This window comes from Meleagris gallopavo, chromosome 7, assembly GCF_000146605.3.
Source record: "Meleagris gallopavo isolate NT-WF06-2002-E0010 breed Aviagen turkey brand Nicholas breeding stock chromosome 7, Turkey_5.1, whole genome shotgun sequence".
Taxonomy (NCBI): Eukaryota; Metazoa; Chordata; class Aves; order Galliformes; family Phasianidae; genus Meleagris; species Meleagris gallopavo.
The window spans coordinates 26131343-26158840 of record NC_015017.2 but is presented as its reverse complement, the minus strand read 5'-3'; the positions used below and the strand labels follow the sequence as shown (position 1 = coordinate 26158840).

General features: G+C 39.9%; 1 protein-coding gene across 1 annotated transcript; it reads left to right on the top strand.

Moving 5' to 3' along the window:
- On the top strand, positions 1-26827 carry HSPBAP1 (HSPB1 associated protein 1). Its single transcript, XM_031554309.1, has 9 exons — positions 1-75; positions 1116-1218; positions 4586-4771; positions 10490-10674; positions 13899-14035; positions 17131-17302; positions 22845-22928; positions 25915-26025; positions 26225-26827. The coding sequence occupies exons 1-9, from the start codon at positions 1-3 to the stop codon at positions 26777-26779; spliced, it is 1608 nt and encodes a 535-aa protein (XP_031410169.1). The 3' UTR covers positions 26780-26827.
- Positions 26828-27498: the final 671 nt, after the last annotated feature.

Below are 27498 nucleotides of genomic sequence, written 5' to 3'. Positions count from 1 at the left end.
ATGCCCTTATCTTCATGTCTTGAGTCATGTGGACTTGCTGTAAGAAAAAATGAGATGCTGCAGCGGGACTGGAAGGTGGGTGTAAATACAGCTTCCTCTGCACTCCCAGAACTTTCCTGAGAAAGACAGCCTGATCTTTTATTTTGTTCCTCTTGCTCAGTGGAGAACAAGAAGAGTGTGCTTCCTCAGGTCTTTAGATGCCTGTCTTACCAGTGCAGAAAGGTGTTTGACCGGTGTGTCTTGATAGACTCCATGTAACAGCTGTCCTGCAGTAACCAAAATATCCATGCAAATCTAGTTTTGATGCCCCTGGGCTGAGCTATCTGTGCAGTGCTGCCATACCCAGAATCAAAAGTAATAGAGGACAGCAATAAGTGGTCCAGAGGAAGTACCTAGGTGTTTGTATAATATATCCTGAAAACTACTTGTTTATATTTAGATGCACTGTTTGCCCAGATTAGTCTGATTATAGTGCAGAACGTTGCAATCACATGAAGATTTTTTTTTCATTTATAGCTTTAATGTACTGAGAAGTCATTAAGTCTGACCTTCAAACCAAGTCACTTCTCTTTGGTTTGGGGAATTTTGCCATCCCCCATTCATAGTTGTTGGATTTCTAAGACTACAGAAGTTAGATTTCTTGAGTGACTTGACTGCTCTGCATTAACCCCTTCAAAATATCAATGTTTTCTTTTAATTTTTTATACATTATACTTTTTTTTTTCTTTTAAAGAAATAAGGATGATGAAGCTTTACAGATTTGAAAGAAAAAACAGAAATTGACAATGCTTATACAAATATGTTATCAGGATTGCACTTCCTCTTTTAGAAAATAATTTTAATACCTCTCAATTAAATCATATATTTAAGCAGCAGGGTGTTTTTGCAGAAGCCAATTACCACTCACTAATGAACCCTCGTAGTTTGCTAAATTATTTTAAATGAATGAGAGTACATTTAGCTTTCTAACGATAGTACATTTAACTTCTGAAACAACTTTGATCAAGTCCACTTTTCTTCAGACTGCCTGCTGTGCTAAACTCTTTATTCCCAAGCCCCACTCAGTTAATCTGAAAAACTGTTAATCAGAAACATAAAATTAGTTTTCCTCTTAGAAACACAAAGTCTACTGGAAAGTACTTAGCAAATTCATCTCTGTTCTTCTCCTCCTCTCAGTGCTGAAATCTGGCCGAGTCTTCATATTTGGTAACAGTTCAGGTAAAGATGACTTGAGAACTTTGTTTTTTTAATTGGAAGATCTCTGTTTCACACTGTGTTACCTTTCCAAAGAACACCTACATGTTTCGCCAATTATTTGAGTTATCACAGTTACAAAACTAGGGTAGAACTTGGTTCAGCTTTTCAGTTCCTGGTTGGATATTATACATGCCTTGCATAAAGTCAAAACATTAGGCAAATTGTTCCTGCTTCCTTTGTAATGTGAAGCCATGTCATTTGTTGAGTGTGATGGAAAGAACTAATTTAACAGTATTCCTCTTCTCTTTTGGATCAGAGTACAGCTGAGAGAATGAAGACTCCAGCTGGGTTTTTTTTCTTTTCAAAAGGAACGTGCATTTCTGTCCTCTCCTGCTAACCTACGTCCCCCAAGAATTTCATCTGTAGTACTCAGGGTTTGCCAAGGACATTTGCTCTCTTTGCTACATATTTTATTTATACACATTTTGCTTATACACATCCGTGTCCAAAGTCAATACCCTTATATATGCTATTAAATCTCAGCTTTTGCCTAGGAATCGGTTGCTATCAACTCCACTTAATACTGAGATACAGGAATCCAACTTGTGAGGTCTTTGTGAAGCTATTGACAACAGTAGCAAAGGAAAAGATTATTATTATCATTTAAGATTACAAATGTTTCCGCTGATATCTCTTTCAAGAGATACCTATCTTCAGATCTTCTCTTTAATCTTTTACCACTCCTACAGTATATAGTTCTTTCAGAAATCTGTGTTGATTGTCAGTAGAGTTGTCCAAATTATCAAAATATCTATTTGATGTAGTATACAGTATTTACTTTTTATTGTGTGCCTTTTCAGTCCCAGGTATTTAGATATTCATGACAAATATTATGGGGAAAGAACTATGTTTAACTGTCTGTAGTTCTCACCAAGGAATACATAAAACTGAATCAAGACACTTAAAGATTCTTTCTACAAAATTGGCAAGAATCCCCATTTGTCTTTTCCAAAACAGTAATGTTTATTTATCTAATGCTTTAAATTTTCTAAAATGTTTTGAATTCCAATCCTGATTATACGAGCAGTGTGTGTATTGAATGCGATTATTTTATGTATATCAGGAAAAGACAGACACTCATTTAACCGTGACTGTAGTACTACTTGAAGATAGGAATGACTGCCATTCTGAGGTGGACTGCTTGTGTTCATTCATTATTTCTAACTTTTATAGGGAAATACGTTTACAGCTGAGTCAAATGTTGTGACATGACAAAAACCTCCAGCTAACATTCAGTGTAGGAGAGACTATTTAGTAAAGTTGCATTATGGGTTTCTTTTCTGTTTGGTGCTGATACAAACTGTCCCACTGTATACTCACTGTGGTTAAAACCACATCTTCCAAAAGCACAGTATGTCTGTGGAAATCACATTGGAAGGAAGCCACACAGAATGAGCAGTTGGTTTCAGTGACTCCCTGTTTCTCCCAGTAAAATTTCTGCTTTTACAGAGCACATCCCAACTACTGACAGAAGTTATAGGATCAACACAAAATTTTGCAGTAAAATAGCTCTACAAAATTCTCCAAAGCAAACTGTTTCCGTGGATTTGTGTCCACATGTAGAAGGGGCAGACATGCAGCGATAAACTTTGCCTAATCAGGAACGATTTCATTTTTACAAGTTGGAAAAGCTGAAAGATACATAAGGCCAGACAGCTCCCACACCGTGAACCCCACCTGTGTACAGCATTATGATTGCATCACCTGAGGATAGAAGAGGTTGTACAAATCCCCATGGGAGCATTCAGATCTGGACTAAGCCTCACTTTTAGTCTTTCAGAGACATCACTGTGAAAAAACATGCCAGATTTGCCCTCTTCCCATGCCTGGCCCCAGCTCTCTGTGGCCACACCAGCACATGCACTTGGGCCTGCTCATAGGCCTTTAGCTGTCTCTGGAAACACTTCCACCAAGTATGCTAACCTATCACTTGGAGACCTGCAAAGGCTCTTTCTGCAGGTGCTGACGACCTTATGGCACAGCCTGTGGTCCCTTGTGACCTCCTTATGTCTTGGTTGTTAGAGGTGCTGGACTGTGAGACTGAGGGCCAGGGGTTGGAGACATCTCTGTCACATCTGCTCTTTTCTCAAATGCCTGCAGGGATGGTGACTCCACCACAAGCCTGGGCAGCCCATTCCAAGGCCATTCTGTTATCTGCCATTCACAGTTCTGTTAGACACAATCCTGAATAACTTTCCCTAGTGCCCCTTGTTCCCAGTGGGTCTTCTCCTGCTGGAAAAGACTGCTGGGTTGCCCATGTAGGACTTATACGCAAAGGGCAGAAATAGCACCAGGTGGCAATGTAAATTTACTTGTTCTGTATTTGTTTAACCCATTGCACATGCCAGACCATAATTTGGCCCCTAAATAGAGTGAGCAAATTGGTTTGTTTTATGCAAGTCATGGGAAACCGGGTGTATTTAATCAGGATGTTAAATATTAGACATTATATGGGTACAAATTCTGGGTGAGTTAACTTTAATAGAGGTTAAAATAATGAATAGATTTTTTTTATGATCCAGATTTGTAGTCCACTGCTTCAGCTCTATGGAGCTGCAACATTATTTTTATTTTTAAACAGGTTTTCCTTCTCAATATGTCCCTAAAGGAAAGTTGTTCTAAAAGTGCTGAGTTTATTCAAGGTTGCTCGCATTTCAGCCTGACAGTTTCAATGGGGCATATAAATCTCTGAACAACAAAGGACTAAATTGAAATCTCAAATTAACATACTTCTTGGATTGGCACAATGTTCTTTTTCTAAAATTGCATAGATGAAAAGAAATTTTAAAACACTTCAGAAATACCTGCTGCTTTTTGTTGCACTGCAATTTCTTGCTTTAAATTAAATGCATAGGAACCTGGCTTGCTACCTCTGACAATGCTCTACATTTCTTGGAAAGAATTCTGGACATAAAGATTGTTACTCATAAAATTTATGTTCTCTAAACTTTGGACATTATTCATAAGTTTGTTTTTTATCGTAAGCCCAATTGTAAACCATTTGACTGCAGTGCTTTACTGCCCAGATAGAAGTGGAAATTGTAAGCATATGCCTATTCTGTTATTTATTTATTTTACATGTTGAGTGCCAGTACACTGCTTTAAATTGAAATATAGTGTAGGAGTATTCTTCCAGAATTTGCACTAGAAATGTTACATAGACGTTTTTGCAAATGCAATACGTGAAAAAATCAACTATAAAAGATTAAGTATTAGTTCTTAATGATTCCCATGCTGTGGGAGATAATAGGTAACACATCATGTATCATAAATCATTTATCTACAGCTGTGGTTGTGATTGGTTGTATTTTTTTTTTCCCTTACATAGGTGAAGATGTCAAACCATTTACTCCTGAAAAAGCCAGGGAAATTGTGATGTCACTGCAGCAACCTGCAGTCTTCTGTAACATGGTTGGTGACTGGCCAGCCCTGCACTGGGATGTGAAACACCTTTCTGCAATGCTGGATGGAAAGACAATACAGTTTAGGATAGGACTGAAGACAATGGATTTAGGTGAGACTTGTGAAACGTTTTCTTTTTTTCAAATTCTCTGCCTCTCTGTTATCACTGTTCACTCTCTAATGAATTACTTTTCATCATAGTTTTTGATTTTTAGTAAGTTTGGCCAACACTGGAACTCTCCTTTCTTGTGAGTTTATTTGTAGTAGGAAATCTGGTGGATAACACTAATACAAGAATCAACAGTCTCAATTTCTTTTCCTTGCTGTGTAGAATATGTGTTTGGTCTTGTTCTTTTATGTGATTTAGATGTTCAGACAGACTGAATTTCTATATACACAAACTTTGTGCATTAAAAAATTAGATGAATAAACAGCCTATCTTTTCTTTCACCCATAAAATGTAGATATAATACCTTCCTACTAAAGGCTTGATAAGACAGATAGCTTTTGGTGCTTTTAAGATCCTGTGATGAAAAATGTTATAGAAGTACAAATAAAGTCATCTGATGCCAGTATAACAACTTCCGCTCTAAACATTCATAGAATCATAGAATCACGAAGTTCAGATTCACTCAGAGATATATAAGCATGCCAGAGCAGAAAGGCCAGTTTTACAGTTGATTTTAAATGCTACAACTACTATCTTTGTAGCTATACAATACTAGTCATGATGTATCCATGGACAGAAGGTGTTTCAGACCAGGCTGGGAAGATACAAGAACCCCAAATGGCAATCAGATAGCCACTTCAGAGTTTATTCAGTGCTTATTTTAGACTCTTTATATCCTTAGCCCTCCCAACCACAGGCCAAAATACAATTTGTCTCCTGCTTTCTCCCTTTCCCATGAAATATCTTCTCTCTCTTTGATCTCTTTGGTCTTTTTTCCCTAGGCCAATCTCCCCCAGTTTCTAAAAAACATTCAGTGTAAGTCAAGTTTTTTCTACACTCCTTCTAGCTATTATCTATTACTCTTCTAACCTTCTTCAGTTGGACCACCGCTTTCCTGGAGCATAGGGACTGCATAGAGACTCCAGAAGAGACTCTGCCAGTTCCTATGGAAGTGGTTGGATTACATCATATTATATTACAACACTGTGAAATTTGCTTTCTTCACATTATGATGGTAATAATATTTCATGTTCAATTTTTGCAAGAGAAGTGATGAAACAGAAAGAAGTGTTAGAGGAGAAATGCTTAGCATTTTAGGATTTCAAAGCATATTACCAGCTTGGATTAATGATCCCTGTATCATCCCCTGGGGAAGCAAGTGTTATTTATCCACATTCTATAGACATGAGAGCTGAGTTGTAGAATTAATATGTTGGTACAAGTCTACATCAGTGTGACTGTATTTCAGAGAGGTATCAACCAGTTCTTGCACAAAACATTAGAGGCACTCACCAGTTTCCAGTAGCAAAGGAGGTAAATGTCGCATACATGTGACATTTTTCCTTGACACCTTGTTAATGTACCTGAGTTCCAATATGCAGAACAAGCACAGGTAAAAGGATAGTTTAGGTCCTAGTCTGCATTTATTAGTAGGCATTTTTGAGTGACAGATGAGTGTTCCAACAAGGAAAGCTTCTGATGAGATTTGTGGAGTTGTGGGTAAGTGACAGACTGTTGGTACCAACTTAGTGGCTAAAACTCATCCCTTAAGAATAACATAGCCACTAAGGATATGGCTTACACTTGGAGTTGTATCTTGAAACTGCATCTATCTGTATTTTACGTTTTCCTAAAGGCATCGATTCCTAGTCAGCAATTTGTCTCCAGAAACCTCCATTATTTGCTAATGTGAGCTAGAAGTGTCCCCAGGAAGATGGGTAAGGCTGTCAGGAATTATACTGTAACTGAATGCAACTTGTGTTGCTATAAAATATTTGCGTTGTAAGGTTATATTAGTGAAACCGTTAGCCAAACCATCTCAGAGTCTGAAATAATGTAATGCATTTCATGTCATTTGGAAAATACTTGATCTCACTCTTGTGTAACACTTTTTCAATGAGGACCTGCCTTTCTTATATTTGCTTGCTCCAACTTTTGCAGATGAAACAGAGGCAGTGATGTGGTTAGATAAAGTGATGGCAGAATACAACTCAGATTACATTGAATATTACACTGAATATACTCTGAATATTCCTTCTATGTTAACACTAAATTAACTGACTTTAGACTAGAATAGACTTAAGATTAGTTGGCACCACGCCTGGCACTCAATTGGAAACATGCAGAAGCAAACTGTTTTCTTCTATGTTAATGCATTTTCGTGTCACTAAAATGACTGCTTCAGAGTTTCTGAGATTATTAGGTTCATCTGGAAAATTCTAAATAATTTGAAACTTCTTCCTATGACAATTTCTCATCTTTCTTTGGTAACACATCTGTAACTCGTTGGGGGAATCCTGAGTTGAAGGTTCCTCAAAATAACAAAGTGAGAACTGAAAACACTGCAATTCAGTGAGAACTGCTTGGATTCTGTATTTGAGTTTCTTGCTGATTTGGAACTTCGTCAGGCACACAGATGAAGAAGGTGTATTTGGCAGATGAAACATGGAAAACATGGGAGCTAGCAGTATGTGTGAATTGTTTGCTTGAATTATTTATACGCACCTAAGTGTAGGTGTTTGATAGTATTCTGTCTGATTACACAAGTTAAACAGAATGTGTCTGTTAGAGGAAAAAATGCAATCAGAGGATTAAAAATTGACAGAGATAAGATACCTCCAAAGAGAATGCCAGCATTCATTTCAAGAGCAATAAAGGTGTAATTAATCAAGAAATCTGTACCTATTTAATTCCAGCCAGACTAAAATATTTATTTTTCTGAGTCAGGCTAACCGGGTGAGCAGCAGCTATTGAAGTTGAGTTTCTGGCAGAGAAAATGCAGCAGTATAGCTCATCTATCTGATGGCCACTCGGAAAATACCAACATCTACAAAGGAAGAAGAAAAGCTTCCTCAAAATGGGCTTTTTTTTCTACAGACTTCTAATTTTGACCATTTATCTGGTTGCATATTGAAGCGAATAAACAAAGCATTTACTATGAAGAAGCTGGAGAGAGCAAGAGGCTGTTGTGCTGATCAGCTGTGAGTCACGAGATCTGTGGAAGAATTTTTTTCTTAGAGATGCTGCTGTGGAGCTGATGCTATCAGACACACAGTTGGATAGGAAAGGTCTGCAACGTAGACAACCTGCACAAGGAGATTCACCACCAAGGACAAGGTTTGATACAGGGAAAGCAGCTACAGACTCCATTGCTGAATAGAAAGCTGTGAGGATAGTACAGACATTGTAGGCTGAATAAATACCATGTGAAGCTGGGGTTAGATGTGGATGGTCAGTCTTTTGGTTTACGAGTGTGCTTTTTCATAATGTTAAATTGTTACTCTTGGCTTGGAGTGTTCAGTTAAATAATTTTAATTCTGCAGCAGCTGTGAATAGATATTTGGTTTTCTTTTAAGCTTAAAGAAACAGAGAAGAAACATTCCATTTTCATTTTTGCTAGAGCTTTTGGATATTTTCTAAGGCTATTATCTTTTCTCATACATTTTCCTTGATGTCCTCTGCAAACAGTTTCTCTGAGTAGAAAACAACTTGACATCTGTCAGGACTAGACCTTAACTCGGGAGGAGCTGCTGTTGTGTTCAAAGCACTCCGTTCCTTCCCTCCCTCCCTCATGCCTGCAGAGTAGTCATAGAATCACAGGATGGTTTGTGTTGGAAAGAACCATAAAAACCACCTCATTCCAACCCCCACTTGTTCCAGTGCCTTACCACCCTCAGAGTGAAGAATTTCTTTATATCTAATCTACATCTACCCTCTTTCACTTTCAAGCCTCGTCCTCTCCCTCTCCGGCTTTCCTGTAGGCCTATTTTAGGTACTGAAAGGCCACAATGCATTCTCCCCAGAGCCCCTGCTCCCTCAGCATGTCTTCATAGGAGAGGTGCTCCAACACTCTGATCATCCTTGTGGCACTCCTGTGCCACTCCTCTGGACCTGCTCCTACAGCTCTGTATTCTTCTCATGCTGGGAGCCTCAGGCCTGAATACAGTCCTCCTGATGGGATCTTTCAAAGGCAGACTAGAGGGGGAATATTTATTTTTCCATAAGCACCCACACCTCAGTATTGAACTAGCAATAAATTAAACGAAAAACATTGCCTTGAAAAGACTGTATCCTGGAAGATAGTATTGCCATTCACAGTTGGTTTTTTAAATAAAGCTCAGAATGAAATACATTGGAAGCTAGAAAGAGCATATTTCTTGCTTTTAAAATACTTGGTTATCTAGGAAAATAGGCAGTGTCTTGAGCACTCTTTGTTCTCATCAAAATAATACAGATATTGAGCCACCTTCAATAGTACTTGTATCTTTTATCTAATTTTTCCATCAGAACGTCTTTTAGTAAAATGATGTGCATTGCATTAATGACTCCATATCAGGAGACAGCATTGATCTGCAACACGGAGACAGAATCAGATACAGGGTTTTTTGGTTATTGCAGGCAATTTGTGTGTCTTGCATGCAGTTCCTAGGTTAGGGAGCCCTTATACTGCAGAGACCCGGGTGACATATTGCTGAACAGTGGGGCTTATCTGGTATTTTTTAGTTAATGAATTTGATAGCAAGGGGAAGGAAAACTGCTACCTAGGCTACTACAATGGAAAATGACAAAATGATGGTGATAAAGATTTGCAAAAGCTGTTTTCCCACCCAAAAGGAATAAGAACAAATGTATGAGACTGTATGGGAATGGCTGCGATAACAAAATGAGAGCAGTAAAGAACTAAGAGCTGCTGCTGCAGCATGACAGTGAAAGGATCCCATTTTTGAACAGCTCTATGCAAGTTACACAAGGTTAAACTGCAGCTCTGTCATTGTCATTCACACAGACTGCAGTAATTTTTATCCTCCATAGTGGTTACAGTACAGTAATTTTGTAGTTTTTTAAAATGTTGGATAAGTCTCTTTGAAGCTGGCACAATTAGCAGCTGTGGGAAATGAAGATCTCAGATAACCAGAAGGAAAGCCTGCTGTGATGGAGGTTACCTTGTAGGTCTTCCAAGTCACCTGACCATGAGCTGGAAGGCTGTATCAGGCAGCGTGACCAAAGCACAATGGGAGCAAAATACTGCCAGTAATGCTGTTCTTTTGTCTGGCAAGGAACGCCACATGACCATTTCTTCTGTTCCAAATGAAAAATAGATACACACAGCATTTTAAACGGATCACTGACATGCATGTGGCTCTATACTTTGCTTCCTATGCATTGATGTGCTGATTTAGTCATGCTTTAAGTGGGAAAGGTAAAAATGAAAAGTCCAGCTACAAAAACCCATGGAGACAAAAGAAGTGGTACAGTACGCACTGCGATCTGCACTTATGTATGCATTTGCAGCTCACATTTAAAAAGAGAGACCATGCAAAGCACCGAGTCTAAGATGCTTAGGAGTTGTGGATGTGTTATCGAGTTCCTGTGCTTAATGGTGCCTTGCACGTGAGCAGCAGTAACTGTTGGTGTGCTTTTACCTCACAGCAAGTTCAAGATAACAGTTTAAGTGAACTTCTCTGGTTGAAAATGAAAAACCAGTAATCTCAGAACTAATTATAAGTTAGGTGATGAGAACCATTTTATTGACCAGAGTCAAGCTATCTATTCCTGCTTTGTATTTCATGTTACATTTACCCAGGGCCAACAGAGAAACTACTTATTATTTTGACTGGTTTTGTGTTCATTGCAATGTTTAGTTTTCTTTTGTCATTCTAGTTCCCCAGTTTGAAACCAGCTGTAGCTACGTGAAGGCTACTCTTGAACAGTTTTTGGCCTGGAGTAGTGGACAGCCTTCTTGTCTCTCTGGACCATTCAGTTGTTTCAAGCATTCCAAATATTGGGCTTACGCTGACTACAAATACATTGCTAGGATATTTGAAGACAAAGAGGAAGTTTTCCAGGTAAAGCATTCATATTAGCTCCTACTACCTTTATCACTGCAAGTTATCTAGCATAGCTTCTGAAACCTCTACTGCACTTCCCTCTGACTACTTATATTTAAATAGTAAAGCTATTGGCTTTCAGGCTAGTACCACGAGGCTGCCAGCCAAAATTCTGTGTCTCCCTGTAAGCTCGAGACCAATACCAGATCTAAACCAGCTGTCAGATTGGCACCACTCCTCATTTAGCCCTCCACAGTTCTGTGACTGGAGGGAGGACTTCCGGAGCAGGCTCAGAGAGCGCTGAGTCACGTGCATGGGTGATGGCTTGATGGTTGGACTAGATGATCTGAGTTGTCTCTTCCAACCTTTATGATTCTATGATAACCTATACTTGTTTCCAAATGCAGGTATTAGGACACCTAGCTGGTATATTTTCTTTCACTTTTTCAGTGGCTGCTATTTCAACGTATTGGCTCATCTACATTCTCTCTACTACTGCTTACAAGAGGGCAAAATTAGGGATAGCTATACAAATGGTGTATTTTATCAAAAGATATGAAGAAAATAGTAATTGAAGCCTTATTCATTTCTACACTTACAGTCATGAAGATGGAATCTTAATTTTCAGCAAATATTGTATCATTGGGATGGTGGGGTGTGCAAATTGATAAGCTCTTTCAATTAATTATTTCCTCAGAAAGCATTTCCCATGCTTCTCATATGTATTTTATTCTTTTATACCAGCAAAATGGGTACTTCTCAGTGCTCAATCTTTTTTTCACAGTCTCATTTCCCTTCATTATGTGGTTGGACCACAATGTTTGGGAGAGCACCTTGGCTTTTTCCTATCCTTCCTGAATCATACTGAACACATAACTGATACCAGATCTTATTCTCCAAGATTATTTTGAAGCTTCAGGGATATTTCAGGATTCTTCAAATTTGAGTCTCAAATTTGTCTGTGGTTCTTCCTTGGCCTTCACTTTCTGCCTGGATAGACAGCATTTTGCTGTGTTTTATGGCACAAAGCTCTGAGGATACCTGCAGCTTAGAAGACCTGGACAGCCTGCTGCTTCATTTGGTCAATAAATCCACACTGGAAGGAAGCAACTCCTTCCGATTTCCTTCTTCCCCTTCAAGTACAAAATCACGTCTCCAAGAATTGCATTTCTGTGCAGGTATCACACCACCGCCTCATCACCTGACCTATAGCAAGCAACAGATTGTACTGTTATTTTAGAATAGACAGACGTAATGGTTATGCCATGCATTTTTTTAAAAGCTGAATCTGGAAAGGAAAAAAAAAATCAATGGTGTTATGCAAGCAAATATGGTGTGTGTCATCTGCCAATTTCACAGGCATGGGAGTGAAATACATCAGTCAGTTCCAGACTCATGGATTTTGAAACACCACTACACAATTTGTACCAGCCAAAAGAAGTCTTTGTAGAAATTCTCTTCCACTCTTGTATGAATTTGATGATAACCCCTTTCTTCATTTTAGATTTTATTTAGATTTACGTAAGGTGACTTGAAGGGGAAAAGAAGGCCAAATGTGCTGTTATTTATAGTGATTAATAGGGCCATTTAGAAGTTGTGTGAAATTTAGATTGCACTGTTTATCATTTACAGTTGTGTGGGCTAAGGTAATGATTCCATTATTCTAATCTATGAGCAGTATCTAGCATCTTACATTTTTTGTTCAGTTGATATTTCATTACAGAGTTTGAGATATAAATCAGAAGAGAGATATATGCATGAAGCTTAAATAGAAATGAGACCTTTTAAAGTGACATACGGGTACAGATTAACTTCATTATAAGCAGCAAATGAAATAAATATAATTCACGAGTAATGTGCCATCTGTTACGGTTGGAACACCTTTTAGCACATTTCTTCTGGCTGTGGCTTTTTATTGTAGAAAAGGAGCCCACTGTGACAAGATTTCAGAAATCCTACCAGTCCTTTTCAGCTCGTTGGTTAAGAACTATTTTACCCATAACAGCTTCAACTGTTTACTACAGCTGAGGCATTTTCAGAAAGTTCTTTTAAGTCAAATATTGATTACGTGTGCTTTCTTTCCACTTAAATTGTAACAAAATACAAAAACTATTTAGGTGTGAGATTAAAGTGTAGAGACAGTATTACGCTTAACTTTATCACTGAAATACTTGTATTGGATTTTAAATTTTATGGCTGCCGAAATCTATAGGAGCAACTTTTTCTGTTTGATTTTTTGCTGCTTTTGACAAATGTTTATGTTAGACTTCTGCATTTTTTTTTCAAACAATATCTTTAAAATCAATAGCTCTGAAATTCAAGATCTTGAGCAACACCTAATTTTTGGGAAGGCTATCACTCGTTTTCCTATTACAGAGTCACAGTGAAGTTATCATTATAGTCATGTCTAGCTGTAGATTTCCTCTTCCCTAGATCTTAATGAGGGATGGTCATCCACCTGTCTGCAATCACCTGGCCTACATACTTAAATTAGGAGGCTGGACTCCTATTTTCTGTTTAGAGACAGTAGGAAAAGAGAAGCTTCTCCAAGCAGTGATAGAGAGTGCTTTGACAAGAGCAAGAACCAAGCTTGAAGCGGGTTCCTAAAGTTAGGTGGGATGAATGATCCTGAATGTGCTTTTCTGAAACAGAACAAATATCACTACCTTCCTTTTCAAGATGGAAAACCTAAAGCTCAGAGATGAAGCGATTTGCCTGAGACAAGGAAGCCAGGAAGTGAATCTCCTTTACGTTGACCACCTCTACTGGTCAAAGAAGAATACATCCATTAAATGCTAAAGAACTTATAAAAACCAACTTGCCACTGGGGCACTAATAGGATAAAGTCTGGATGGATGGTTAACATACAGAATAGGAAAAAAAAACGTGTTTGAAAAGAAGGTAAAGAAACCATGTGTGGCCACAGAGTAGGTAAGCAGTCCTGTAGAACAGACAAGTAACTCGAGTTGTGAAAGGCCAGGATGAGAAATGGAGACAAAGATTTGGGAGGCTGCACAGGGAAAAAAAAAAAGAAAAAGAAAAATCAGTGGACATGCTCCTGGAGAGGAGGATTTTGGAGGAAGGGGCACAGGCTCTGCATGTAGAACCCCTACTGAGGGGTAACAACTGAAGTAGTCAGAGGGGAACTGAGAGGTGGAGGGAGAGCACAGGAGACTGAGAGAACTGAGCAGAGGATGTGAATCTGTGTAAAGCTTACATAAATATCCTTTTCATTGCTGCAGGATGTAAGGTGGTCTGACTTTGGTTTTCCTGGAAGAAGTGGACAAGAGAGCACGCTGTGGATTGGCTCGGAAGGAGCAAACACTCCCTGCCACTTGGACTCATATGGCTGCAATTTAGTGCTGCAGATACAAGGAAGGTAATAAATAGATGCACATAGAGCAAATACCAGAAGTAAAGAAAGATTGTGCTACGAAGTTAGCTTTTTACTCGAGTATTAACTTTAGAACCTGATCATTTTAGTTTTCTGAGCTCTGAGTAACTGAAAAGCATCAGAACTGTTCTGTGGAAGTGGTAGAATTTAGGGCTTTGGAGTTTGACTGGGGCGTGAAGGTAAGATATATTTTCTTCAGTTAGATGAAATTCCATCCCAGTCTGTATGTTACCCAATACTGAACATTTTAATCTTCCTAGTAGTTACGAATTCAAGAAGCTGAAATCAGGAGATAAAGAGTTAAAAAGCCCAGAAGCAAAATGGAAATAAACTGCTTTAGACTTTACAACATTTCTCTGTGCAAGAGCTTCTAACAGGCTGCTACACTTAATTTGAAGGGGGAACATCAGGATGGGAGCAGCCAGCGGTGAGCAAAGTTAAAAGGGACATTTAAGGCTCCAAACTCATTATGGGGACATGTGGCTTTGTTTCTGTTTCTTTCTGCCTGTTTGCCCACTGTCTTTTTTATTCAGTGTTTTTCTGCTGTCCTTGCAGATTGTCCTCTTTTTTTTTTTTCAATCTATTATTACTGGAGTAATTCTATAGTAACAAAGTTGCATGCATTTTTTAGGTGTGATTTAGTTTACAGTGGAAGGAAAAAACTGCCAGTGGGAATTTAATGTGATTAATTGCCCTGACATGTTTTATAAAACAATTAAGTCACAGCTGCCGTGGATTAAGGTGCAGGACCAGCAGGCAGGCATCCTGCCTTCTTTTCTGGGCGCTGGCACTGACTGGCATTAAGGCCTGAGGCAAATGAATGTGTCATCATCTTATCTGTAAGCAGGGTAATTCTCTTCAGCTCTCAAACCAACTTTCACTCATGTCTGTAAAGAACCTTCAGGTTCTTGGTTGAATGTGCAGCAGAGACACTCTGGAAGCCCCTCAGCACTGCTGCACTTATTGCTGCAGCCAGTCTCCAGGACTTCTTGTGGCATCAGTAAGTGTTATGGGTTTAACTCCAGACACTGAGATGTACATAGGAGCCAGAATTCTCATTGAAAACATCGAGATTTACATGCCAAAATATATCCTCAGGATCAACATAAATACTGGTTGAACTATAGCAATCTAGACCCAGTACCTGCCCTGCCCCTTTGATCTCTACCTTCAGGTGGTGAACTCCAGCCAGAGTTCTAGCATCACACTACAGTTTCGCCTTTCTTGTCAGGATGCTCCCACCCCCTCCTTGTTCCTTTCAGGGACAGGAGAATTCTGCAGCCTTTGCATGGCCTGAAAAGACAAAGTTGTTTTCTTCTTCATAGCAAAGCCTATAAATAGATGGCAAACTTCGACAAGCGTGTGAATCCCGCACTTCTCCAAAGCAGAAAGAATCACTTTTGAGACTCACAAACAAGACAGGATTTGTAATAGAAAATAAGCTTATGCTGAACTTAAATAGATTTGCCTTTGCAGGAAAGCCAGGGACCACTCCTTAGCCCTTTGTTGCTATCTTGAATTTCCTCCTTGCATCCCTTGGGCTTTTTAATTTGTTGCTTCACAATATTGCTTTTTCATGAGCCTGCAGGATTAACCCATGAGCCTCCCAATCACCTCTCTGCCCCTTTGAAGGATCTAGCAGGACTCAGGTTTCAGATGAATTAGTGTGTGTTTGCACCCAGAAAACCAAGAAATGTCAGCAGCTCATGGCACTCCATTTGTGCCGATCTCTGCAGTTCTGGCTACCGTGCTGTTCCCCTCTCCTCGTGCCATTGGGCTGCCTTTCTCCCATTTTCAGATGTATGACTTAGCACTGACAGCAAAGGGCAGTATGCAAAGAGCAGAAATGAGCACCATGGAAAGAGACAAAAAGAAAAGATCTAGCCAGTGTCTGAAACAGAGGAGAGCTGCGCACATTGTCCAGATGTGCTGCAAAGTCTCTTCCTTTTCCATTGCTTAGTGCAAGCATCACTGTTGCACTGTCTGGCACTTTTAAACACAGTGGCTTTTCCCTTTGTGTATTCCTTTCTGGTTATATCAACCAACTGAGGTACAGCCACCTAAAATTCCTTTCGCTAAATAACACAGAGCTGCTAAGACATTTATTTTATAGTACTCATAAAACTGGCACCACCAGTTCTGGCATATCTTTTTTTCCTCTCTGTGATCTGGTCTATGTAAAAGACATGGAGATGTCATTTTGGCTCCTGGAGACGAGGAGATCTGTCTCTGCTCTACTTGGCTCTGCACTGCAGTGTGTTGACCAGCTTCTTTGGGTGCACAGAAAACCAACTGGAAGACAAGTGCCAGTGTGAGCAGAATGATCCTGTCCTGCTTGACCTGGTCATTTGATGGTAGGGAGGTCTTAAACCCCTACCCAACAAAAGCCATGTTTTCAGCACATGGTACTGATAATACACACATGCAAAAACCCAGTAAATGGATATTTGAGATGCTGAGACCTATGGCTGTTTCTAGTTTTATTTTTGCCATTGCCACATCTGTGACATAGGAAGCATCAAGGAGATGCCCCCTCATTACTATGAATGAGGGTTTTGTGACTGTAAGCAAAGTAAGAACTGTACAAGCTGACAAGAAACAGAAGAATACATCCATACTCCTTTGCTGCTGCCATTGTAAACAGCAGTGCTCTCCTTTTACAACAAACATGGCGACAGCAGCTATTCATTCAGTGAATGAAGGTATGTTGTCTAATGAAATTATTTTTGCTGATTTGTAAGGCAATATTTAATGCTCTCTTAGCACCTGTAAATGCTGCCTGTTGCTCTTTAGAAGGGAATAAGCAGGAACCAGATGGGATAGCTTTTTTGTAGATTTTATCTGCCTTTTAAAAATAATTGGTGAGAAGCTGCAAATCTTTTCTGTTGAAAAATTAAAGAGTGAAATACTTCAAAAACACTTTTAGTGGAGAGCTTATAAGCACTGCCTGTGTTCTCACTGCGTAGGAGATTCACACAACAAGGCAGATTTATGTTTTATTGAAAACCTTGCTACTGCCCTTAGTTCTTTGCCGTAACTGACAGGCACTGAATACATTTCCATCTTCTTTCTGTTTTCAGGAAAAGATGGCACCTCTTCCCACCTGGTGACACCAGCTTCCTTTATCCCACCAGGATCCCTTATGAGGAATCCAGTGTATTCAGCAAAGTCAATGTTGCCAACCCTGATCTGAAACGCTTTCCTGAGTATAGGAATGCAACAGCCCATGTGGTTACACTCAGTCCAGGACAGGTACCATTCCCATATGGACTTTAATTACTTTAAAAATCCTAGTAAATGATTGAACTGACTAACTAGAGGCTGGGAAATCTCAGATTCCCTCCCCCTCCATTCTGTGCTCAGCTTTGATACGCAGTTCTCTCAGCATGGCAAGTTTCTTTGCTCACAGCAACTTTACAGAGGTTTTTGTGCAAAACCCACAAACACTGGGGAGTTAGTTCAGTAGACTGCCCTATTCCATTACAATTCTTACAATCACCTTCAATTTGTTGCAAAATTTTTCTTCAACAATACTCTAACCTGTCTACTCTGAAGTCAATACATCACATAAAATGTTTTTGATTAATGAACATGGAGAGCCAGCTAAGGAACTTATATTTGATAGCTGAGAATAACCTTCACCAGGGAACACTGGCCCAACTTGTTGCTTTAATGGTAGAGCATTATAATGATGATACTTGCATTTAAAGCACACACAATACAGAGGTTTTATGATGCTTTACAAGGATGTGAGGGTATTACTAACCCTGTTTTACTGAGAAGGCTCAGTTACAGTGCCTGACTTTGAGTCACACGCAGTCAGCAACATGAGAGAAGGACTCAGGACTTGTAATTCCTAGTCTCACACTGTAGCTAGCATACTCCTTTATTTAATGAACATGGTCTGTATTTAGAGTGAATTACCCTTTTCTTTTGTTCAGCAGTACACATCCTTGTAAAGCATTCCAGTGCATCTCAAACAACCAAGCTTTTCAAAAGGAATTTTGCAGTCTGCATTGCTCCTAGCATCTTTTCACTGTACTCCTGCCAGATGTTGTCATCTCTTCTGACTCACCAGCTCAACCCCTCGTGCGAGCATTCCCTCACTCCTAGCTGGCAAACCCAGCTGCCTTGGAAGAATGGATTTTCACTAATCCACATAACTTTGACCTGACAAGGGGAGGTGGCAAACAGAATAGTCCTTCCATTGAGAAGTCACTGTCTATTGCCTGGTAACAATATGTTCTGCTGCTGGTACAGCTGCAAGTGGAAGGAAACCTGTGACAAACTTGCACTGTTTGTCATGCTCCTGAAGCAGAATGATTAGTGTTGCCATCTGCACTTTGTTAAAGTAATAGTATTTGATAACTTAAAGCACAAAGGATACGTTTTTACTATTGATAAAACCACTGCATCCATTCAGCATTGCATTATCCATGATCCTCAATGTTATTTCAATATAAAATTTCCTTTAGAATGATCAAATACAGTAGTGAACCTTTTTTTAGGCTTAAAGCAATCAAAAATAAATCTTGCTAGGAATGAAGATCTCAAGCCAGCCTGGTAATATAGGTTCTCTGTATTGCCACAAAGAGGAGATGCTGTTTGGATTTCTGGGGAGAAAGCAAGGTAGGCAGTGACAGAGCAGTGAGGTATCACCATCATCCATTCTGACAGTGCCTTTGGGTGATGCTGTGACCTCATCCAGCAGCTTATGGCACAGCTGGCTGGGGTCTGCTGCTGTTCAGTGGAAAGGACTGACCTAGAACTCCTTTGTTAAGAAGTGAGAGGATCCAAAATAGCAGCAATCTTGATACAAGCTGGTTTCATGTCAATAAAGTTGCTTTAAAATTTGTGCTTTATTATTTATCAGCTTTATTTTGTGGTAGTTTATAGCATCTCCACTCCTTCCCAGACAGTACACTGAACATTTTGGATTAGATACTGGGCTTGAAAAAAACAACGTAGGCTTGAAAAAAATAAAGACAAAGGTGTTCTTAGCTATTCAGGAGAGCAGCTGCATGTAGGGGGATTGCAGCTTTGAATGCCAAAAACTTCATGTGTCTAACGCCACCTTCTGGTCGCTTTTTGCTACAAGCCATTTTTCTGCACCCATTTAAGACCTTAAAGCAGAATTCCTTTGTATAACATTGTACCAGTGCACAATGTGTACCTGGATTGCATCCTTTCTGCCTTTTCACTACTTTCACTGTACCATTCAGCTTATGAGTTTAAGTAGCCAGCCGTGACTTTAGGTTTTATAAGGCTTCATTCTCTTCTCAAACAGTGGCTGTGGGATGAACTTCCACAGTGGTATTAATGCAACATTAATATCAAATGCAACATCGTACATTGAAGATTCTCAATACAAATGATGATAGTATTTAGGTAATCTATTTAAATAGGCAGCTGAGCAGTTCTGGAGTTGGCAGCTGTACAAGACCACATCCACAAAGTTACAAGCTCAAGTGCACTGCAGGGGTTTCTTGTAAACACCTGGACATGGTCACCTGTCATTGCAAGCACAGAGACTGGATGAAATTGTACTTAGACTAATAAGTCTTCCCCCAAAGCATTGCTGTTTTAATTGATAAATTCTACAAGAGCTCTAGGCTGCAGAAACCACTAGTTAGGTTTGGATCCACAGCTACAGCCATCACTAAGTTCCCACAAACAGCAGCACAGTTTCTCTTGCTGTTCTCCTGCTGCAGCCTCACAGCAGGGGATCCTGCCCAGCAGCCAGAGTGCACAGCAGTGCCAGCACACCTCTGACTTCCCATCAGTCCCAGGCAAGCACAAATCTTCATGAGGTCCTGTGCATTTTGTGGTGGTTGTGTTTCATTGCCATGTTTGCAAATAGCTCTGTGATTTGTTTGTTCCCCCCTCCCTCATCTTTTTCCTCCCATCATACACACACTCTTTGATGCTCCCTTTTCTTTGGCATTTACCCAAATATCTTTTTTTTTTTAAATGAGCAGGAATTTCTTGGTATAATACTTCACTTCAGGGACACGCTCTTTTTTTTTTTTGAAGCAATTCCACCTTTGCCCTACCTTTGCACTGTATCAAGTTAATCACATCCATTGAGAATTTAAACCTGTTCTGTTCTCTGTGCTGTACAAGTCTGCAGCATGGCTGCACTTATTCTCTCAACTGCTCATTTGATTTTTTTTTCCTCCTCTTAGAGTCTAGAATTTCATTTTTACCTTCTCTGATATTTCTGTCCCACTTTAGCCTCATCTGCTATATTTGCCTATTGCTAGCCTAAATATTAGAATTATCTGATTGGTTGCTATTTAGATTAGTATCTTCCCAGCCCACAAAGCTCAATACACTCTGCAGAAAGCAGACAAATGCTAGATTCTCTCTGAGCTTGGGATGATTCTGTTCTGCTTTTGCACCTTTCATTTTTCCCTGGGAAATGTTCACTGCATTTTTTTTTAAATATATTTCCTATTTCAGTGTGGTTGCAAATGTAGTTGAATCTCTGCCCTATATTCATAAATATGGAAGTCTGCTTTGTTTTGTTGGCAAATGGATATTTGATGGCTTGGTTGTTAGTGGTTCCCCCCCCACCACCAATCAAGCTAGAAGAATCCCATTCTGCTTCTCTCTGCTGGGTTATTGTTCTGTCTTTGCTAGTTCAGCTGCTCCTCACAGCTGTATTTTTGCTTTTAATCACTTTTTCCCATTTCTTCTTCTTCCTTAAAATGCTAGCCTCTTTGCATTTTGATAATCTCAATTCTCTTGGTGCCATAAATCTTACAAGGAAGGAGCCAGTTGTTTGAAATCAGCACTTACTATAGAAACTACACCACCTTCTAATGTACAGCAACGTTTTCCAGGCTTCGTCATTACAACCTGTCATTTGGATGGCACCTAGACTCTTTAACAGTGGGTGTAGTGTAAGAATCCCTATTAAAGAGATGAGTCTTTGTTTTTTGTCTGATTCTGCAGTCAAAATGTGGGCAAACACTTGCTAACACAATCCAATTGCAGCTAATGCAACTCCACTCTTGATTGAAGGTGTAGGTTTGTGTGATAAAAGCACTGCTCTGAAACTTGTTCTGTGTAAAATAAAAATCATGGTTTTGCTTTAGTCTGCAGAGGGTTTCATATTCTCTTAGATGTATCATCCTGAAGGATGTGGTTAGTAGGCATGGTGGTGATGGGTTGGTGGTTGGACTTCATGACCTTAGTGGTCTTTTCCAACTTCAGTAATTCCCTAAGAATTAATCAGACTGATATTTGTTGAATAACAGCCTTCCATAATCCTATCTGCAACACAGATATTTTTAAATCCTGAGCTCCATATTCACGTGTAGTTTGAGTGCAAACAATACCTGCCAGCCTGTGTATTTTCTGCTAGCCACCCTTTCAACTCTGACTTCTTAGTGCCTCTTTGGGTAGGCTGCCTTTGCAATGCTCACCTCTGTAGCTAAATCCTGCTTTGGTAGAGGGGACATCTCACAGCAAAGTGTTGCAGCTAACCAGGTATCAACAGTAAGCAGTGTGATCCATTGGTTTGTTAATTCAGACATGTCTAATTGCTTTTGATGCTTGCAACCACATCTCTAATTAAGCAAAGCATTTGATTTGTTCTACAGCAGGCCTGGACCGTGCCACCAGTGGCACGATTGATTTTCCCTTTTCTCTCAATTCCTTCCTTCATTTTATATGCTATACTGGATTAAAATACGATTTACAAACAGTTTTGACCTTTGGATAATCTGTGCTTTTATTTTTTTTCCTGCTTGACTGGAATTGAAACCTGTGGAGAACATTTCTGCCAGTGGCCCACAGCTGTCCTCTAAACATTTACAGGACTGGGGCCACAGGCACTGTTCCCTTCACAGGCATTTTGTCATTAGCCATGTTTTGGTGTAATAAAGCATGGGCTCCTTAGCTAGCAGAGCATTCTTTTCAGTAATTTGTGTCTGGCAAGAGAAAAAAAAAATTGGCTGTGATTCAGATACAGATCATTGCTTCAGTTTCCCCATTCTCAAGTATTTTTATCCATCTCTGACCATTTACTTTCCCTGTCAAAAAACATCTTTTATGCTTTTCTTGATAGCTCTATGTTAATCTAATGTTCAGCAATCTGAAATGCTTGTACTATATCATCAAAACAACATTAATGTCTTTGTACCATAAAAGCCATGGGTAAGAATCAATTTTATGTCACAGCTATCATCCTGATATAGCTGTAAAGCTCTGATCTAAACTAGATTGTCATGATTTCTGGGACACTCTCCTTAAAAGTCTATCTACTGAAAGCGACAAGTTTAATACAGGTAATTATTTACTGGAATTGAGCTGCACGTTGTTAATCACCTAGATTGGCTTTGGGATACCTACTTTCAGGGGAAGCCAGCTGGCAGCCCTTCTAAAGGAAGCGGGAAGATTCTCTGTTGGAGAGTCTACAAAGGAATACTTGCTTGGCTGAGGCTTTCCCTGAAACCCTGCTCCACAGCTATACCAGCTGCTATCCCTAGTACAGCTGGACCTCATTTATCTAGAGCAGTGAAAAGGTTACTGTCCTGCTTCACATGGGAAGATTTTGGACAAGAGGCAGTTCAAGGTCATGCCCATGTCTTAGATGAAAGTAATGACAGTAGTAGAGGGGGCATTTAAGTCTTGGGGAACGGCTGTTTAGAAGAGACAACGATCACTTCCCACCACATAACTCTACTTCTTGCCTCATTCTGCCTCTACATCCCACACCACCTTGATTAAAACACCTGAGCTTTCTTCAGCCTTCTTCTAGTACCTAACACGCTGTCTCTGATTCCAGGTCCTGCTTGTTCCCAGACACTGGTGGCACTATGTGGAATCCATTGACCCCATCACTGTCAGCATAAACTCTTGGATTGAACTGGTATTTTCCTTTTATCAAAACAAAAAAAAATTCACAGTGCTGCAACATTTCCATGCGTGCATACATTAGAAGTCAGAAAGCTGGCAAATAATCCTGTCCCAGATCTCATGACCTCATGAGCCAATTTTATTTCGGTGTGCTATGTTACAATTACATTGCTTCTTTCGTCCTCAGGGATGCCAGAAAACTTTGCAGACTTGCATATTCTACTGGCATCAATTGTCAGCCTCCACTAAATACAGCTATGCTTTGCCAGTGGCAAATCTATGTCAAGTATTTTTCTAGAGAAAGGGAGAAATAAATCTCTAATAAAAACAGTGGTAAGAATGACCTGGACAGAGGAATGATGCCACCTAAGCTGTGTTTCAGCTGCATGGGATCTTCAGGTATCAATGTCAAAGCATTTTGTCCCTTGCCTGTCTGGTTCAGTTTTGTAGGCTTTGCTGTATTCAGTGCTGGTGAGGGAAGAGCCTTTGTGGTTAGAACTTTCCCTGAAGAGCCTTCCAAAGTTACAGATCTGAAGCCCCAGTTCAGTAGAAGATGTATGCAACCTCAGTCAGGCAAACAATTAAACACATGCTAAACTTCTCATGGCTGATTTCTCATGGACTAATCAGCATGGTGACAAATACAAGATGACAAACACCAGCTTCACCTCAAGCACATGCTTACACGCAAAACTAATTCAGAATTTAAATTAGATGAACGCAATAGAAAGAGGGTGGCAGAGGATGTCTGAATTTTCATTCCTGATAGTTTTGATTTGCCTAGAGTTGGATTTTTTCTTGTATTTAATTAATTTTCTTTTCCCTAGGCTCCAATTTTTTCTCACTCATGTCACCTAGTATGTATGGGATGGCTCCAGGGATATCACCTCAAAGCTACAGCAGGTTTTCTGATTCAAATTGCTCCATCATTAATCCTAGTTTAATATTGAAAAAGGCCCTTTGAAATAGCCTGTGAAAGCCACCTCACTAAAATGGTTTTTGCATTTTTTTTTGCACTATTATTAGACTGGAAGTCTTGAGGGAGGTGAACACATGCATTCAGCTGCTGTTCAAAGACTACAGAATATACTTCTCATACCAGCTTCAAACCAAGTCTTCGCAAAGCAGAGACAAACGGGCATTTTCCTCACGGAGAAATTTTCCAGATGAGACTGTGTACTTAGAAAGAACAGCGGGCCCATAGCCCACACTGAGCTCGTGCAGTGACTGTAATCTAGTGCCAGAGAAAGCACCAACAATACTACAGCACAACCATTTAAGCCTGCCTTAAACTTGGCAGCTTGAAGGTAATTTAGAAGAACTGGCTGTGCACCCTATGCTCAGAAAGACCGTGATGTCAGCACACACTTGTGCTAGGCTGTGCCTCACAAACAGTCTAAACTCCATGGCCTTTCTGGTCATAAAAGTCTTGCTGAGATCCTGTTGGTGACAACAAGAGCTGTGTGTAGATGACATCATGAGCAGGAGTGTTGGATTTTGCTCATGAGTAACCTCTACCTCTCCCCCAAGATGATGATATGAAAAGCAACCAAACAGTTGCAGCCTAGGTGAAAGGTCCTTACAGGTGCTGTGCCTGCAGATGATGGTAGTGCCATTAGGTGTCAGGTAATCTACCTATAGCCAATTCTAACATGGATGCTGAGAGACAACATTGAGAATGTTTTCATTACCAAACCCAGCAGCAAGCAAGAACTGCTTTTACCAGCTGCTTTTATACTGACAGATATGTATCATGCCAACATTTACAGTCCTAGCGAGACCATTAATTATATTGGCAGGCCTTTAGAGGAGAACTTTAACTTGTTTTCAGCTGGATGCAAGCTACTCAAAGCACTCCATTCTTCCTAACATGCTCTAATGCAATCAGTACAGCCCTGTTATCCATGAGACCAGGATAAATCCCAGGAGTGCAACACCATGAATTTCTGCATGTAAATTTAAAAAAAAAAATGTTTTGGGGACTTGTTATGTAAGACTATTAATAAATAAAGCATCCTCAGCTATCCCAAATTCTACTCAGGGGTCCCCAGATGAATTACTGCCTTCAACACTCATAGTAGCAAGATGCATGGATTGCTTGACATGTTCCCTGAAGCCACAATTAGGCAGTGCAGAGTTGTCTGTTGACTAGGTTACATCTTTCTTCCAAAAACCTGTATGCCTAAGCATCTCAACAAAACCAAATTTATGTATCCACGCCTAGACATCTGTCACTGAAGTCACTGAACTAAATCTTGTTCAGTCTTACCTCCTTTCACATACAACAACAACACAGCTAAATATGAAAGTCAAAAGAGATCTTATTTCTGCCATCCTAACTGGTACCCAGCTGCCCAGTGGGATGATGGAGGAAGTGAAGGTCTGAAACAAAATGCTAGCTACTAACTTGATTTTTAATTTGAGCAGTTATAGGGAATATGCTTTTCCTTCTGCTAATGTTTGAAGCTGCAGCAGTATATTAACTTCTGTTGCTATCACATGATACAGCATTTTGTTAAGTCTGAGCCTTGCTTTTGCTCATCTCAGACGCAGATGGTTGCTGCCTTTTCCTTTGTTTTAAGTTCTTAAATTAGACTTAATGTGTAGATATATAAAATTTGCTATATACTTTCATGGTCCTTTTAGTCCTAAGGAGACCTATAAATGCATATATTAATTAAATGCTAACATTCCATTGTTATTTCAAGCACCAGATTCAATTAATAGAACACTAATACAGAAAAAGAATTGTATACACACTGAAATCCCCTCCCCCCATCTTTATCTGCACAAGTAGCCACACCAAAGCCTGTGCTGCTACACAAGTGCTGTACACATGAATATGAGTTTCAGAAACCTGCAGCCTTTCAGCTACCTTACATACATGAACATGGCTTTCAGACTAAGGTCATCCATTTGGTTTTTCCCCCACCATCTTCCAATACCCTGTAGAGATCCAAGTGCTGACCTGTCTGCAACACTTTGTTCTCTCGAGGCAGGATGCAGATCATGAAGCCCGTGTAGAAGAAGCAGTAACTAGAACACTGGTATGTGCCCTAAAATCAGCAGAGAGTTCCAGTGATGGAGATCCCTGGCTAAATCCCACTGAGGTAAGCACTCTCCTGCTCTCTTGTAACAGTGAGAGCATAGAATTACTGACATTTTGCTTAACTCTGCATTTCTGCTGCCTGAAAGAATTCTAAATTCCTTCCTCTTGTGTAGGGATAACAATCCACAGAAGGTAATCATGCAACACTGAACTGAAACATTCCCACTTTTAACTGAGGGCATTTTTGGGTGTTTTCTTAGGTTGAGGCAACATCCCATGAAATCAATCTCCAGTACCTGAATCAAGCAGTGTCTGCATATTTCAAGTGTCAAAAGGCAAACGTGCCAGAGCAGGCACATCCCAGCAGCAGTGGAGCACAGCAAGAGACAAGAGCCTCACGCAAGAGGAAAAGGCAAGTTAGCTGTGAGACAGAGGACTGCCAATTACTAAACCATGAGTTCAGCTCTTCAACATTTAAAGCAGAAAAGTTGCAGAAAGTACCTTTTGGGCCTCATCTCATTCAAGTTTTACCGCAGTCTCAAGAAACAAGCTCTGTGGGTGCAGGTGCAGTTGCAAGTGACGATAGAGATCTTCTCCATGAAAATGAAGGAGGACATTTTGGAAAATTACACTGCACCAGGAAGCAATTGTTAATGAGTAATGACTGCAGAACACCTGCAAATCAAATGGATTCAGACAGTAGTCCCAATGCCTCGCAGGCAGCCCTATCCACCAATGATTTGCTGGACTGCCTGGTTAATCCACATGTCATCAGGTTAGTGGCTCAGCTGCTCTTGGAGAGAGCAAGAGTTTAATGCCAGAGCACTTCATTTTTGAAATAAAGAAATCAAATTTCAGCCTTGTTTCGGGTCCTTAATAATAGAGTGTTTTATTTCAAATACTTTTTAAGATACAAACACAGGTATTTGGTTAAGTATCAGAATGAAGCTTGAGCTCAACTAACTGATTCATAAGGGATAGGGAGAGAAAGGTGTGAGTAATCAGAGTTCCTCATTGTTGCAGAAAGAGTACACACAGTTATGATTCCACCTTGTTGCATGGACTTTATACAACTCCAAGCATCCATGCATCTTAAACACATGCTTTTCATGTCTTCTGTTAACATGAAAAACAGTCTCAATGGGATTGCATCACCATAACGCTACCAGAATTTAAGAAACAGTTCTATTGATACAGTTCATGCTTGCACACTGGCATTGCTGGGGCAAAAAGATTTGAAAAGGGCTAGAAGATGTCTCGGTCACATCTGCTGCCCTTAGTGGCTCACCAGGCTCATAGGGAGCAGGCTGTCAAGTAAGGTAGCACCATTTAGGTACGTTGGCATGTCTCCTTCAAGGCTTGCATCAATGACACCCCACTTCAGACCCATCATTGCACTTGTTTCTTTCTGACTGACCACAGGAGCAGGGCCCAGAGATCACTGCTGCTGCTGGGACCATTTGCACTGGGGAATAGGGCAACAAACATTGTTTTAATTCACTGAGCAAAAGTAATCTTGCAGTGAAATAGGCAG

Coding starts and splice junctions, on each gene's coding strand:
- HSPBAP1 (XM_031554309.1), top strand. CDS start 1: ATGCCCTTATCTTCATGTCTTGAGTCATGTGGACTTGCTGTAAGAAAA. Junction 4,772..10,489: donor ACTGAAGACAATGGATTTAG/GTGAGACTTGTG, acceptor TTGTCATTCTAG/TTCCCCAGTTTGAAACCAGC. Junction 14,036..17,130: donor GTGCTGCAGATACAAGGAAG/GTAATAAATAGA, acceptor TTCTGTTTTCAG/GAAAAGATGGCACCTCTTCC.